The sequence below is a fragment of the Cherax quadricarinatus genome, chromosome 40 (assembly GCF_038502225.1).
Source record: "Cherax quadricarinatus isolate ZL_2023a chromosome 40, ASM3850222v1, whole genome shotgun sequence".
NCBI classification, from domain to species: Eukaryota; Metazoa; Arthropoda; class Malacostraca; order Decapoda; family Parastacidae; genus Cherax; species Cherax quadricarinatus.
Window position 1 is genome coordinate 26,649,726 of NC_091331.1, and position 17,862 is coordinate 26,667,587.

Genomic DNA, 17,862 nt, shown 5'->3' on the forward strand with positions numbered 1-17,862 from the left:
CTGAGGAAACTGGTTCAGAGGAGGGGAGAGAGAAATTGAAGAAATTGCCTACTACAAAGATTAAGGAAATCTGTGCAAAGTGGCTTGAAGTGCAAACCTTCATGGATGAAAATCACCCTCACACATCTATTGCAAGCCGTGCTGGTGATTATTACACTGACAACGTTGTGAAACACTTTAGGGAAGTCATAAAGGAACGAGAGGTACAGGTCACTATGGACAGATACGTTGTGCGAAAGAAGTCCAGTGACACTGAAGCTGGTCCTAGTGGCATTAAAAGAAGAAGGGAAGCAACCCCAGAAAAGGACTCGACACCTCAAGTCTTAATGGAAGGGGATTCCCCTTCTAAACACTAACACTAACTCTCTCCCCTCCTCCCATCCCATCAATCATCACCAGATCTTCAATAAAAGTAAGTGTCATGTAATTGTGCATGCCTTTTTCAGTTTGTGTGTATTAAAATTAACATTTCATGTGGTAAATTTTTTTTTTTTCATACTTTTGGGTGTCTTGCACAGATTAATTTGATTTCCATTATTTCTTATTATGGGGAAAATTCATTCGCATACCGAACATTTTGCATAACAACCAGCCCTCTTGCACGGATTAAAGTCGCTATGCGGGGGTCCACTGTATTTATGTTTATTTATTCTATTGTGGGGTGTATTTATCATCTTTATATGTTATGTATCGTGTTTATTATATAATTTTGAAAAAAATATCATGGATGGATTAATGAAAATGTGTATATTAATGTAATATATGACATTTAATAAGACTCGGTGATTATCATTACTAATATGACGTCTCGAGACATAAGACACACTTACTGATTTTAATGTGTACCTGCACACCAGCAAAGTATGTGAGTTTATTTATGTACAGGTATACATAAGTATAATTATCAGAGTATATATAAAATATGAAATAACTTTTAAAAACACTTGAAATTTTGGAGTTTCCAGGCATAATGGAGAGATGTAGTGCTTACGGATCTCTCAGAGAATGTAAACAAACTGGGTGGGGCATGGTGACCGTATTAGAAAGTCAGGTGGGGGAGCCGTATAGAGGGATTTGGTCATAATTTGAAATGACCGTATTAGCGGAACGCCGTAAAGCGGGGCCCTACTATACTCTTTGTATAACACTTCTGCTTTGTAAAGACCTCTCGTAAGTTACCTTTTTCTCTTTTATGACACCCTTTACTTCATCATTCCACCAATCACTCCTGTCTTTCTGCACCCACCCTCCTATAACCACAAAGTTCTGCCCCACATTCTAATACTGCATTTTTGACCCCTTGACTGTCGCAAGCCCCAATCCTGAGGTGTCTCCTGGTGTTGCAAAATTAAAAAAAAAAAAAAAAAAAAAAAAAAAAAAAAAAAAAAAAAAAAAAACTTTTGAAATGATAGAGAATCTTTTCCAGACTGAGAGTCGAAGATCAAAATGAACTTTTTAGGAGAGAGCCACAAAATTTGATTAACACAAGCCTATCCGATGTTATCCTGACGCCAAATGACTTCGAACAGGTGATAAATGACATGCCCATGCACTCTGCCCCAGGGCCAGACTCATGGAACTCTGTGTTCATCAAGAACTGCAAGAAGCCCCTATCACGAGCCTTTTCCATCCTATGGAGAGGGAGCATGGACACGGGGGTCGTCCCTCAGTTACTAAAAACAACAGACATAGCCCCACTCCACAAAGATGGCAGTAAAGCAATAGCAAAGAATTACAGACCAATAGCACTAATGTCCCACATCATAAAAATCTTTGAAATGGTCCTAAGAAGCAAGATCACCACCCATCTAGAAACCCATCAGTTACACAACCCAGGGCAACATGGGTTTAGAACAGGTCGCTCCTGTCTGTCTCAACTATTGGATCACTACGACAAGGTCCTAAATGCACTAGAAGACAAAAAGAATGCAGATGTAATATATACAGACTTTGCAAAAGCCTTCGACAAGTGTGACCATGGCGTAATAGCGCACAAAATGCGTGCTAAAGGAATAACAGGAAAAGTCGGTCGATGGATCTATAATTTCCTCACTAACAGAACACAGACAGTAGTCGTCAACAGAGTAAAGTCCGAGGCAGCTACGGTGAAAAGCTCTGTTCCACAAGGCACAGTACTAGCTCCCATCTTGTTCCTCATCCTCATATCCGACATAGACAAGGATGTCAGCCACAGCACCGTGTCTTCCTTTGCAGATGACACCCGAATCTGCATGACAGTGTCTTCCATTGCAGACACTGCAAGGCTCCAGGCGGACATCAACCAAATCTTTCAGTGGGCTGCGGAAAACAATATGAAGTTCAACGATGAGAAATTTCAATTACTCAGATATGGTAAACATGAGGAAATTAAATCTTCATCAGAGTACAAAACAAATTCTGGCCACAAAATAGAGCGAAACACCAACGTCAAAGACCTGGGAGTGATTATGTCGGAGGATCTCACCTTCAAGGACCATAACATTGTATCAATCGCATCTGCTAGAAAAATGACAGGATGGATAATGAGAACCTTCAAAACTAGGGAGGCCAAGCCCATGATGACACTCTTCAGGTCACTTGTTCTATCTAGGCTGGAATATTGCTGCACTCTAACAGCACCTTTCAAGGCAGGTGAAATTGCCGACCTAGAAAATGTACAGAGAACTTTCACGGCCCGCATAATGGAGATAAAACACCTCAATTACTGGGAGCGCTTGAGGTTTCTAAACCTGTATTCCCTGGAATGCAGGAGGGAGAGATACATGATTATATACACCTGGAAAATCCTAGAGGGACTAGTACCGAACTTGCACACGAAAATCACTCACTACGAAAGCAAAAGACTTGGCAGACGATGCACCATCCCCCCAATGAAAAGCAGGGGTGTCACTAGCACGTTAAGAGACCATACAATAAGTGTCAGGGGCCCGAGACTGTTCAACTGCCTCCCAGCATACATAAGGGGGATTACCAACAGACCCCTGGCAGTCTTCAAGCTGGCACTGGACAATCACCTAAAGTCAGTTCCTGATCAGCCGGGCTGTGGCTCGTACGTTGGTTTGCGTGCAGCCAGCAGCAACAGCCTGGTTGATCAGGGGCTGATCCACCAGGAGGCCTGGTCACAGACCGGGCCGCGGGGGCGTTGACCCCCGAAACTCTCTCCAGGTAAACTCCAGGTAAGATGGTAATGACACCAAAAGAACGAAATTTGATGGAAAACTTATGGAATTACACACTCGTGAATTAGCAACCTTGGCGATATTTACAAATCAGCGATTTCACCCACTTTGAGCCCTATTTTCAGCTAATTCCACCGTTCCAGTCGACAAAACTCATAGCTATTTCCTTAGAACTCCGTTTTTTTTTTCCCCTACTTTGAGCTCCATTTCCAGGTTTTTTTTATAGTAAAACCAATCAAAATCACCTCTATTTCTATAATATGTTTTCCATTCTATCAAATGAGACCAAGAAAACGAGAACACAACCATAGATACTATACTAAAATAGACCACAAATTAGGCATTTTAATTAAAAAAAAAAACGGTCGGAGTTTTTTTTCTCTCATCATGCACTGCGTGCTGCACGATTTTTTTTATATGGTGCACACTGACCACGCAGACCCATTCTCTCACATATGAGCCTACCAGCTTTCTCCTGCTTGATTTGAAGCCGCTAGAATTTATGAGTACAGTGGTCCCTCGCTTTTCGTAGTTCCCGGCAATCGTAAATTTCGCCAATCATAGGGTTATTTTCATATAAACATGGACTCACTTTTCATAAGTTGACTCGTGAGTCGTAATTTGTCCGGGACTCGTACAAGCGGCCTGAGCCATGGCGGCAGCCAGTCTGGCATTGTTTACTAGTGAGCGAAGGTCCTCTCACGTGCTCCAGCAAAATATTTCATAATATTCCATTTATTTTAGTGCTTGCAAGTACTAAATAAGCTACCATGGCTCCAAAGAAAGCTCCTAGTGCCAAGCCTGTGGTAAAGAAGGTGAGAAATACGACTGAATTTAAGAAAACCATCACTGAACAATATGAAAGTGGTACAAGTGTTGCCGAACTGTCCAGGATGTATAAAAAACCCTACACAACCTTATGTTCCATAGTGGCCAAGAAAAAGGAAATCAAGGACGTTGTTGTTGCAAAGGGGGTAACTATGCTGACAAAAATGAGATCACCAGTACTCGAAGAGGTTGAGAAGTTATTATTGGTGTGGATAAATGAGAAACAATTAGCAGCAGATACTCTTATGACTTCGATTATTTGTGAAAAGGCTAGGCAGTTGCATGAAGATTTGGTAAAGAAATTGCCTGCAAATAGTGGTGATGTGGGTGAATTTAAGGCCAGCAAAGGCTGGTTTGAGAGATTTAAGAACCGTACTGGCATACACAGTGTGGTAAGGCATGGTGAGGCTGTCAGTTCGGACCACAAGGCGGCTGAAAAATATGTGCATAAATTCCAGATTCCAGGAGTACATAGAGGCTGAAGGACTGAAACCTGAACAAGTGTTCAATTGTGACGAAACAGGCCTCTTTTGGAAGAAAATGCCAAAGAGGACCTTCATTACACAAGAGGAAAAGGCAATGCCAGGACACAAGCCTATGAAAGACAGGCTGATGCTCAAGTTCTGTGCTAATGCTAGTGGGGATTTCAAAGTGAAGCCATTACTAGTGTACCATTCTGAAAATCTCAGAGTGTTCAGGAAAAACAATGTTATGAAGAGTAAATTGTGTTTTTATTTTTATTATCACACTGGCCAATTCCCACCAAGGCAGGGTGGCCCGAAAAAGAAAAACTTTCACCATCATTCACTCCATCACTGTCTTGCCAGAAGGGTGCTTTACACTATAGTTTTTAAACTGCAACATTAACACCCCTCCTTCAGAGTGCAGGCACTGTACTTCCCATCTCCAGGACTCAAGTCCGGCCTGCCGGTTTCCCTGAACCCCTTCATAAATGTTACTTTGCTCACACTCCAACAGCACGTCAAGTATTAAAAACCATTCATCTCCATTCACTCCAATCAAACACGCTCACACACGCCTGCTGGAAGTCCAAGCCCCTCGCACACAAAACCTCCTTTACCCCCTCCCTCCAACCTTTCCTAGGCCGACACCTACCCCGCCTTCCTTCCACTACAGACTGATACACTCTTGAAGTCATTCTGTTTCGCTCCATTCTCTCTACATGTCCGAACCACCTCAACAACCCTTCCTCAGCCCTCTGGACAACAGTTTTGGTAATCCCGCACCTCCTCGTAACTTCCAAACTACGAATTCTCTGCATTATATTCACACCACACATTGCCCTCAGACATGACATCTCCTCTGCCTCCAGCCTTCTCCTCGCTGCAACATTCATCACCCATGCTTCACACCCATAGAAGAGTGTTAGTAAAACTATACTCTCATACATTCCCCTCTTTGCCTCCAAGGACAAAGTTCTTTGTCTCCACAGACTCCTAAGTGCACCACTCACCCTTTTCCCCTCATCAATTCTATGATTCACCTCATCCTTCATAGACCCATCCGCTGACACGTCCACTCCCAAATATCTGAATACATTCACCTCCTCCATACTCTCTCCCTCCAATCTGATATCCAATTTTTCATCACCTAATATTTTTGTTATCCTCATAACCTTACTCTTTCCTGTATTCATTTTTAATTTTCTTCTCTTGCACACCCTACCAAATTCATCCACCAATCTCTGCAACTTCTCTTTAGAATCTCCCAAGAGCATAGTGTCATCAGCAAAGAGCAACTGTGACAACTCCCACTTTATGTGTGATTCTTTATCTTTTAACTCCACGCCTCTTGTCAAGACCCTCGCATTTACTTCTCTTACAACCCCATCTATAAATATATTAAACAACCACGGTGACATCACACATCCTTGTCTAAGGCCTACTTTTACTGGGAAATAATTTCCCTCTTTCCTATGTACTCTAACTTGAGCCTCACTATCCTCGTAAAAACTCTTCACTACTTTCAGTAACCTACCTCCTACACCATACACCTGCAACATCTGCCACATTGCCCCCCTATCCACCCTGTCATACGCCTTTTCCAAATCCATAAATGCCACAAAGACCTCTTTAGCCTTATCTAAATACTGTTCACTTATATGTTTCACTGTAAACACCTGGTCCACACACCCCCTACCTTTCCTAAAGCCTCCTTGTTCATCTGCTATCCTATTCTCCGTCTTACTTTTAATTCTTTCAATAATAACTCTACCATACACTTTACCAGGTATACTCAACAGACTTATCCCCCTATAATTTTTGCACTCTCTTTTGTCCCCTTTGCCTTTATACAAAGAAACTATGCATGCTCTCTGCCAATCCCTAGGTACCTTACCCTCTTCCATACATTTATTAAATAATTGCACCAACCACTCCAAAACTATATCCCCACCTGCTTTTAACATTTCTATCTTTATCCCATCAATCCCGGCTGCCTTACCCCCTTTCATTTTACCTACTGCCTCATGAACTTCCCCCCCACTCACAACTGGCTCTTCCTCACTCCTACAAGATGTTATTCCTCCTTGCCCTATACACGAAATCACAGCTTCCCTATCTTCATCAACATTTAACAATTCCTCAAAATATTCCCTCCATCTTCCCAATACCTCTAACTCTTCATTTAATAACTCTCCTCTCCTATTTTTAACTACAAATCCATTTGTTCTCTAGGCTTCCTTAACTTGTTAATCTCACTCCAAAACTTTTTCTTATTTTCAACAAAATTTGTTGATAACATCTCACCCACTCTCTCATTTGCTCTCTTTTTACATTGCTTCACCACTCTCTTAACCTCTCTCTTTTTCTCCATATACTATTCCCTCCTTGCATCACTTCTACTTTGTAAAAACTTCTCATATGCTAACTTTTTCTCCCTTACTACTCTTTTTACATCATCATTCCACCAATCGCTCCTCTTCCCTCCCGCACCCACTTTCCTGTAACCACAAACTTCTGCTGAACACTCTAACACTACATTTTTAAACCTACCCCATACCTCTTCGACCCCATTGCCTATGCTCTCATTAGCCCATCTATCCTCCAATAGCTGTTTATATCTTTCCCTAACTGCCTCCTCTTTTAGTTTATAAACCTTCACCTCTCTCTTCCCTGATGCTTCTATTCTCCTTGTATCCCATCTACCTTTTACTCTCAGTGTAGCTGCAACTAGAAAGTGATCTGATATATCTGTGGCCCCTCTATAAACATGTACATCCTGAAGTCTACTCAACAGTCTTTTATCTACCAATACATAATCCAACGAACTACTGTCATTTCGCCCTACATCATATCTTGTATACTTATTTATCGTCTTTTTCTTAAAATATGTATTACCTATAACTAAACCCCTTTCTATACAAAGTTCAATCAAAGGGCTCCCATTATCATTTACACCTGGCACCCCAAACTTACCTACCACACCCTCTCTAAAAGTTTCTCCTACTTTAGCATTCAGGTCCCCTACCACAATTACTCTCTCACTTGGTTCAAAGGCTCCTATACATTCACTTAACATCTCCCAAAATCTCTCTCTCTCCTCTGCATTCCTCTCTTCTCCAGGTGCATACACGCTTATTATGACCCACTTCTCGCATCCAACCTTTACTTTAATCCACATAATTCTTGAATTTACACATTCCTATTCTCTTTTCTCCTTCCATAACTGATCATTCAACATTACTGCTACCCCTTCCTTTGCTCTAACTCTCTCAGATACTCCAGATTTAATCCCATTTATTTCCCCCCACCGAAACTCCCCTACCCCCTTCAGCTTTGTTTCGCTTAGGGCCAGGACATCCAACTTCTTTTCATTCATAACATCAGCAATCATCTGTTTCTTGTCATCTGCACTACATCCACGCACATTCAAGCATCCCAGTTTTATAAAGTTGTCTGGTACTGACCCTGATGAGCCTATGTCTGTTGTAAAATCAATTGTGGCACTGGGGAGTTCCATGGGGTTGGATGTGAGTTTGGAGGATGTGGAAGAATTGGTGGAAGACCACAACGAAGAGCTCACCACTGAGGAGCTGCAAAAGCTTCAGCAGGAAGAGCAACAGATCGCAGCTCAGAATCTTGCTGCAGAGGAGGAGGAAAAGAGATGGAAGAAGGTGCCTTCTTCAGAAATTAGAGATTTTTACTATGTGGGGTAAGATGGAAAGCTTTATGGAGAAACATCACCCTAACAAGGTTGTTGCAAGCCATGTTGGCAACATGTACAGTGACAAAGTCTTGGGCCATTTTAGGGAAGTGTTAAAGAGACGCCAGAAACAGAGCTCTCTCTCCACAGTTATTTTGCGAGACAGGACTCCAGTGACTCTCAAGGTGGTCCTAGTGGCATTAAGAAACAGAGAAGAGAAGCAACCCCAGAAAAGCAATTGGTACCTGAGGTGTTGCTGGAAGGGGATTCCCCTTCCAAACTATAAACAATCCACTCTCTCTCCTCCTCCAATCTCCCATACACTAAGAAGAATCTCCAATAAAGGTGTTATGCTGTTAATGTTTCATTCATCATTTCCCATTGCATTATGTACTACATGTATATTTCATGTAAAAAAATTTTTTCTTTTAATACTTCTGGGTGTCAGGAAGGGATTAATTGTATTTACATTATTTCTTATGGGGAAAATTGATTCGCAAATCGTAAATTTCGTTTATAGTAGCTCCTCCAGGAATGGATTAATTACGAAAAACGAGGGACCACTGTATATACGTCAAACACGGTGGCTCATAAGACATATATATATGACTGAAACAGTCAAAGGGTTAAAACTATTCCAACCCTCTTCAACCCCCCACTACTCATACTTGCACCAGCCCACCTTTCTGCCAATAGTTGCTTATATCTCACATACTGCCATATTAGATGAATTGTGATAGATAAATAAGCCATAGAGCCATATTAGCATCATATTTAAGATGTGACGACTGCTTCATGTGTAATACCTGTTGGTTCATGAGCTGCTCTGAGACAGACAAGCAGACAGACAGACACAGGTAGACAAAGACACACGCACACACACACAGGTAGACTGAAAGACAGACAGACACACACAGGAAGACAGACAGATAAACAGATACAGACAGGTTTATGTGCAACAGTAAAAACAAATAAAGAGAGTTCGAGAGTAAGAGCCTTTCTTGCCTTCTTGCCACAATCTCCAGTGCAAGATTCAGACATCCTCTTAGGGGCCATGGTGAAATTTACTGTCCAGTTAATACTGTATGATGGCTGATAGGGCAGGGTTACTCAAACTGATGCTGCCTGCATGGTGCATTGCCGCCGCAAGTATCGTCAAACATTGTTCAGCTGTATGCATCAGCCGGCCCAGCCCAGCTGCCAGGTGCAGTCCTAAGTCGAGTGGACGTATGTCGAGCAGGTCGTAAATCAGATGGTAGGTGTACTCGTACTACTGCAGCTACTATATATAGAGAATATTCAGCTCCAACATAAACCCTCCTCTGAAACTTTTCCCTAGATAGCTGCAACAGAACACACAGGCATAACACGAAGACACCCCCATATCTGACTCGCCCTATGCAAAAACTGAATGTACATATAAGACACACAAGATCTAAAATTCACTGCCTGAAGCATCGAAAGGTCCCATCTGTCAATCGATTTAGAGCTATTGTTAAAAAGCAAATCATCTCTCTGACATTACATTAACCCTTTCAGGGTCCAGAGGCCAAATTTCGAAGTGTGCACCAGAGTCCAAGAATTAAAAAAAAAAAATTTGTTATTTTTTCTTATGAAATGGTGGAGAATCTTTTCCTGAAGGTAATAAAACAAAAGGTACAAAATTTGATGGAAAACTGACGAAATTATGCTCTCGTGAATTTTGGTGTGTCAGCGATATTTACGCATCGGCAATTTTGCCAAATTTGACTCCCATTTTCAGCCAATTACATTATTCCAGTCAACCAAATTCTTAGTTATTTCATTAGCATTACTTCTATTCTATCGAATGAACACAAGAAATTGCCACATCAACTGTCTCAACTACAAAATACTGTGATCGGACAATGATAATTTGGCCAATTTAACACAAAGTTCAAAATATTCCAATTTCAAAATAGGGTCCAGAATAAACAATGCACACATTCCTGGCACTAAACTAACATTTCCTCTGTTCATTAGTTATGTTTTGAGGCTTTGCAAATGAATTCCATTTCGATTTATTTGCATAATGAATTTTTATTAAAACAAAAAAAACCAGAAGATTTATTGTTATGTAATATTGTAATAATTGTATAAATAACATCACCACAATTGTGAATGTATATAAGACCCACCAGGTGGTGTGTATTAGACGTGTGAGGTTATTTCTTTTCTCTTGAAAATTGCCAAAAATTTAACATTTTCTCTCTGAGCTCAGTTTCAAGCCATTTCCAGTACTAAAAACCAATCGAAATCATCTCTATTTCTGTAATATATCTTTTATTCTATCAAATGAGACCAAGAAATCACAAATACAACTATAAAAAACGTACAAAAAAAACACTGCAAAGTTGCTATTTTAATCGAAAATTACGGTCTCAGTTTTTTTTAATCTCATTATGCACTGTGTGCTGCAGGATTTGTTGTATGTGGTGCACACATATCACACAGATATATTCTCTCACATCTAGGCCCAAATTTACCGCTCACAGCTTATCAGAGCGAGTTGAGCTCATGGCGTAAATCTACGGTTTGGACCCTGAACTCAAAGCCATAGATCTACGGCACAGACCCTGAAAGGGTTAAACCATGGAATGTAAGCATACACTATGATAAAAGAAAAATAATTTCAAGAACAGATGGAGAATTAGAGGAAAAGAGATGGGTGGGTACCAAGAGTCAAAACCATAAAACTTTGTAAGGGTTAATCAATATCATACATGTTTTTAAAGTTTTTACCACAGTGCTTTAGTTCCTAAAAAAAAAAAAAAAAAAAAAAACTTTTCTCAATGAACTGAAGTTTCCACTATCAATTAGAATTCAAAGATGCAATAAATATTTACACTGTACTACAGCTGAGAAAAAGCTAGAATGAACCTTACCTGGCCATAATTACTCTCCAAAAGCGCCACCCAGTCGAATGTTTGCATAACAATAGAGCTTGGAAGCTCTAAAACACACTTGCAGCCAAGTGCTCTTATGGTCCTAAGTTCTTCTGGGATCTCTAACACCTGTTGAAATCATTTACATGACATTATATAAAGTAGTCATATCATCTTTAGTTATTTCATCCAAAACAATTTCTTAATAAATGCATGGTCAAAATTATTATTGTAAGTACAGGTCCCATCCGACTTACAACCAAGTTCAGTCCCAAGAAACCGGTCATAAGTCGAAATGGACGTGAGTCGAACTTTACTACTGAATATCAACATCAAATTTTTGTAATGACTATTTTATTGTTTTATTTTGGTATTTCATTGTTTACTTTACTTTTTATGCTGTTAGTACTGTATTTTATACTGTAAGGTTTAGGATAAACACTGAGTACAACACAAACAGTTGTTTATTTCCCAGAAATTTGGCATAGAAAACACGGTCGTAAGTTGAATGGTCATATGTCGAGCAGGTCGTAAGTCGGATGGTAGGTTTATTTATGCAACTCTATGTAGTAGGTTGGTAGACAGCAACTGCCCAGGGAGGTACTACCGTCCTGCTGAGTGAGTGTATAATGGAAACCTGTAATTGTTTTACATGATGGTAGGATTGCTGGTGTCTTTTTTCTGTCTCATAAACATGCAAGATTTCAGGTATGTCTTGCTACTTCTTCTTACACTAAGGTCACACTACACATACGTGTACAAGCATATACACCTACCATCCGACTTACGACCTGCTCGACTTACGACCACTCGACTTACGATCGAGTTTTTTATGCCAAATTTCTGGGAAATAAACAACTATTTGTGTTGTACATAGTGTTTATCCTAAACCTTACAGTATAAAATACAGTACTAACAGCATAAAAAGTAAAGTAAAACATGAAATACCAAAATAAAACAATAAAATAAAGTCATTACAAAAATGTGATTTTGATATTCAGTAGTAAAGTTTGACTTACGTCCATTCCGACTTACGACCGGTTTCTCGGAACCTAACTCGGTCGTAAGTCGGATGGTAGGTGCATATATACAGTGGACCCCCCGGCATTCGATATTAATCCGTTCCTGAGAGCTCATCGAATGTCGAAAATATCAAAAGTCGAATTAATTTTCCCCATAAGAAATAATGGAAATCAAATTAATCCGTGCAAGACACCCAAAAGTATGAAAAAAAATTTTTACCACATGAAATATTAAGTTTAATGCAATAGAATAATTACAATAACAACAATAACAATAGAATAATTGACACTTACCTTTAATGAAGATCTGGTGATGACTGATGGGATTGGAGGAGGGGAGTGTGTGGATGGTGTTAGTGTTTAGAAGGGGAATCCCCTTCCATTAGGACTTGAGGTATCAAGTCTTTTTCCAGGGTTACTTCCCTTCTGCTTTTAATGCCACTAGGACCAGCTTGAGAGTCACTGGACTTCGGACGCACAACATATCTGTCCATAGAGCTCTGTATCTACCGTTCCTTTAAGATTCGTCTAAAATGGGCCACAACATTGTCATTGTAATAGTCACCAGCACGGCTTGCAATAGCTGTGTTAGGGTGATTTTCAGCCATAAATGTTTGCAGTTCAGCCCACTTTGCACACATTTCCTTAATCTTTGAAGTAGGCACAATGGATTCCACAACTGGCATAGGCTTCTCAGGGTTAGCCCCAAACCCTTCAAAATCTTTCTTAATTTCCATACTAATTCTCACCCTTTTTACCACAGGGTTGGCACTAGAAGCTTTCTTGGGGCCCATGGTGACTTATTTTGCAGAAACAAGCACTAAAAACAGTGATAATATGGAATGAACCAAATGTATCCTTAGATGCGCGCACACTAGCTGGCTTGTAAACATTGGCACACATGGGGCAGTTCAGGCCACACGTGGACATGTCTCATACGAATCGTATCGAATAGCGGGTTTTTGATCGAATGTCGAGGCAAAATTTTTGCATTAAAATGCAGCGAATGTCAGATTTATCGAATGTCGATGCCATCGAATGTTGGGGGTCCACTGTGTGTGTGTGTGTGTTTACACACACACACACACACACACACACAATCCGACTGAGTTCGGTTCCGAGAAACTGGTCGTAAGTCGAAATGGTCATAAGTCGAACTTTACTACTGAATATCAACAAAACATTTTTGTAATAACTTTATTTTATTGTTTTATTTTGGTATTTCATGTTTTACTTTACTTTTTATGTTGTATTTTATACTGTACGGTTTAGGATAAACACTGTGTACAACACAAATAGTTGTTTATTTCCCAGAAATTTGGCATAAAAAACACGGTCGTAAGTCGAGTGGTCGTAAGTCGAGCAGGTCATAAGACGGATGGTAGGTGTGTGTGTGTGTGTGTGTGTGTGTGTGTGTGTGTGTGTGTGTGTGTGTGTCTGTGAGTGTGTATGTGTGTGTACGTGTGTGTGTGTGTGTGTGTGTACGTGTATGTGTGTGTGTGTATGTGTATGTGTATGTGTCTGTGTGTATGTGCGTGTATGTGTGTGTGTGTGTGTGTGTGTGTGTGTGTGTGTGTGTGTGTGTGTGTGTGTGTGTGTGTGTGTGTGTGTGTGTGTCTGTGTGTGTGTCTGTGTGTGTGTCTGTGTGTGTGTCTGTGTGTGTGTCTGTGTGTGTGTCTGTGTGTGTGTCTGTGTGTGTGTCTGTGTGTGTGTCTGTGTGTGTGTCTGTGTGTGTGTGTGTGTGTGTGTGTGTGTGTGTGTGTGTGTGTGTGTGTGTGTGTGTGTGTGTGTGTGTGTGTGTGTGTGTGTGTGTGTGTGTGTGTGTGTATGTGTGTGTATGTGTGTGTATGTGTGTGTATGTGTGTGTATGTGTGTGTATGTGTGTGTATGTGTGTGTATATGTGTGTATATGTGTGTATGTGTGTGTATATGGGTGTATATGTATGAATGTATGTATGCATGCATGTATGTATGTATATACACCTACCATCCAACTTACGACCTGCTCGACTTACGACCACTCTACTTACGATCGGGTTTTTCATGCCAAATTTCTGGGAAATAAACAATTATTTGTGTTGTACACAGTGTTTATCCTAAACCTTACAGTATAAAATACAGTACTAACGACATAAAAAGTTAAGTAAAACATGAAATACCAAAATAAAACAATAAAATAAAGTCATTACAAAAATATTTCGTTGATATTAAGTAGTAAAGTTCGACTTACGACCATTTCGACTTACGACCGGTTTCTCGGAACCGAACTCGGTCATAAGTCGGATGGTACCTGGACAGAGTTCCGGGGATCAATGCCCCTGTGGCCCAGTCTGTGACCAGGCCTCCTGGTGGATAAGAGCCTGATCAACCAGGCTGTTACTGCTGGCTGCACGCAAACCAACGTACGAGCCACAGCCCGGCTGGTCAGGTACCGACTTTAGGTGCTTGTCCAGTGCCAGCTTGAAGACTGCCAGGGGTCTGTTGGTAATCCCCCTTATGTATGCTGGGAGGCAGTTGAACAGTCTCGGGCCCCTGACACTTATTGTATGGTCTCTTAACGTGCTAGTGACACCCCTGCTTTTCATTGGGGGGATGTTGCATCGTCTGCCAAGTCTTTTGCTTTCGTAGTGAGTGATTTTCGTGTGCAAGTTCGGTACTAGTCCCTCTAGGATTTTCCAGGTGTATATAATCATGTATCTCTCCCGCCTGCGTTCCAGGGAATACAGGTTCAGGAACCTCAAGCGCTCCCAGTAATTGAGGTGTTTTATCTCCGTTATGCGCGCCGTGAAGGTTCTCTGTACATTTTCTAGGTCAGCAATTTCACCTGCCTTGAAAGGTGCTGTTAGTGTGCAGCAATATTCTAGCCTAGATAGAACAAGTGACCTGAAGAGTGTCATCATGGGCTTGGCCTCCCTAGTTTTGAAGGTTCTCATTATCCATCCTGTCATTTTTCTAGCAGATGCGATTGATACAATGTTATGGTCCTTGAAGGTGAGATCCTCCTACATGATCACTCCCAGGTCTTTGACGTTGGTGTTTCGCTCTATTTTGTGGCCAGAATTTGTTTTGTACTCTGATGAAGATTTAATTTCCTCGTGTTTACCATATCTGAGTAATTGAAATTTCTCATCGTTGAACTTCATATTGTTTTCTGCAGCCCACTGAAAGATTTGGTTGATGTCCGCCTGGAGCCTTGCAGTGTCTGCAATGGAAGACACTGTCATGCAGATTCGGGTGTCATCTGCAAAGGAAGACACGGTGCTGTGGCTGACATCCTTGTCTATGTCAGATATGAAGATGAGGAACAAGATGGGAGCGAGTACTGTGCCTTGTGGAACAGAGCTTTTCACCGTAGCTGCCTGGGACTTTACTCTGTTGATTACTACTCTCTGTGTTCTGTTAGTGAGGAAATTATAGATCCATCGACCGACTTTTCCTGTTATTCCTTTAGCACGCATTTTGTGCGCTATTACGCCATGGTCACACTTGTCGAAGGCTTTTGCAAAGTCTGTATATATTACATCTGCATTCTTTTTGTCTTCTAGTGCATCTAGGACCTTGTCGTAGTGATCCAATAGTTGAGACAGACAGACGACCTGTTCTAAACCCATGTTGCCCTGGGTTGTGTAATTGATGGGTTTCTAGATGGGTGGTGATCTTGCTTCTTAGGACCCTTTCAAAGATTTTTATGATATGGGATGTTAGTGCTATCGGTCTGTAGTTCTTTGCTGTTGCTTTACTGCCCCCTTTGTGGAGTGGGGCTATGTCTGTTGTTTTTAGTAACTGTGGGACGACCCCCGTGTCCATGCTCCCTCTCCATAGGATGGTAAAGCTCGTGATAGGGGCTTCTTGCAGTTCTTGATGAACACGGAGTTCCATGAGTCTGGCGCTGGGGCAGAGTGCATGGGCATGTCATTTATCGCCTGTTCGAAGTCATTTGGCGTCAGGATAACATCAGATAGGCTTGTGTTAACCAAATTCTGTTGCTCTCTCATAAAAAATTCATTTTGATCTTCGACTCTCAGTCTGGTTAGCGGCTTGCTAAAAACTGAGTCATATTGGGACTTGAGTAGCTCACTCATTTCCTTGATGTCATCTGTGTAGGACCCATCTTGTTTAAGTAGGGGCCCAATACTGGACGTTGTTCTCGACTTTGATTTGGCATAGGAGAAGAAATACTTTGGGTTTCTTTCGATTTCATTTATGGCTTTTAGTTCTTCCCGCGATTCCTGACTCCTATAAGATTCCTTTAGCTTAAGTTCGATGCTTGCTATTTCTCTGACCAGTGACTCCCTACGCATTTCAGATATATTGACCTCTTTTAGCCGCTCTGTTATTCTTTTCCGTCGCCTGTAAAGGGAGCGCCTGTCTCTTTCTATTTTACATCTACTACTCCTTTTTCTTAGAGGAATAAGCCTTGTGCATACATCGAGTGCCACCGAGTTAATCTGCTCTAGGCATAAGTTGGGGTCTGTGTTGCTTAGTATATCTTCCCAGCTTATATCGGTTAGGACTTGGTTTACTTGGTCCCACTTTATGTTTTTGTTATTGAAGTTGAATTTGGTGAATGCTCCCTCGTGACTAATCTCATTATGTCGGTCTGGGGCTCCGCGCATACATGTCTGAACCTCAATTATGTTGTGATCTGAGTATATTGTTTTTGATATGGTGACATTTCGTATCAGATCATCATTGTTAGTGAAGATGAGGTCTAGTGTATTCTCCAGTCTAGTAGGCTCTATTATTTGCTGGTTTAAATTGAATTTTGTGCAGAGATTTAAAAGCTCGTGTGTGTGTGAGTTCTCATCAGAGCTGCCTCCTGGTGTTATTACTGCAACAATATTATTTGCTATATTCCTCCATTTTAGGTGCCTTAAGTTGAAATCCCCCAGGAGCAAGATGTTGGGTGCAGGAGCTGGCAGATTTTCCAGACAGTGGTCAATTTTTAACAGCTGTTCCTGGAATTGCTGGGATGTTGCATCCGGAGGCTTGTAGACTACCACAATGACTAGGTTTTGGTTCTCGATCTTTACTGCTAAAACTTTCACTACATCATTTGAGGCATTAAGCAGTCTGTGCAAACAAGTGACTCTGCGATGTACAGGCCAACCCCCCCCCTTTTTTGCCTGTTCACTCTGTCGCATCTGTATAGGTTGTAACCTGGGATCCATATTTCGTTGTCCAAGTGATCCTTTATGTGGGTCTCAGTGAAAGCCGCGAACATTGCATTTGCCTCTGCAAGCAGTCCACGGATGAAAGGTATTTTGTTGTTTGTTGGTGGCTTTAGACCCTGTATATTTGCAAAGAAGAATGTCATCGGACTGGTGGTATTGTTGGTACTGAGGGGGAATTTTTTTCTGGCATTAGTATCTGTATCTATTGGTTTGGAGTGGAGGCCATCGACTGCGGTTCCACTCCAGGAATGACTGGATTTGGTATACGATTTCTGCCATTTCCTGCCAGTTTTTTTTCCTTCCTGGCACTAAAAAACCTCTCCCTCTTGAGTGGCTGTGGCTACCCAGGTTTTCCCATGGCCTGGATGTTTTGTATCTTTTTGTCCCCTTTAGATGGTGTGCCTGGCAATTTAAGTTATAGCACAGTCTTTCCTGTTCTGAAGAGGTACACATTTCAGGGTGAAAAAGCTTACAGGAAGGGAGTTTGCATTTTCCTGTTGTCATATGGGCACGGCATTTTCTAGGGTGGTCATAGTTGCACGTCCCATCCGTTTTTCCAGATTTCCCATGCCTGCAGATACCAAGTGCATAA

The 17,862-nt window shown here is 41.2% G+C and overlaps 1 protein-coding gene and 1 long non-coding RNA gene across 3 annotated transcripts in view; one reads left to right on the plus strand and one right to left on the minus strand.

Moving 5' to 3' along the window:
* The window catches only part of LOC128687317 (golgin subfamily A member 4-like), a 177,275-nt gene that overhangs the window by 151,344 nt on the left and 8,069 nt on the right, over positions 1 to 17,862 (minus strand). For both annotated transcript variants that reach the window (XM_070092798.1, XM_070092797.1), the window contains exon 2: positions 11,075 to 11,203. In XM_070092798.1, coding sequence (XP_069948899.1) covers positions 11,075 to 11,203 — 129 coding nt within the window. The remainder of the gene's footprint in view (positions 1 to 11,074; positions 11,204 to 17,862) is intronic.
* The window catches only part of LOC138853806 (uncharacterized), a 73,262-nt gene that overhangs the window by 47,597 nt on the left and 7,803 nt on the right, over positions 1 to 17,862 (plus strand). The window lies entirely within an intron of this gene.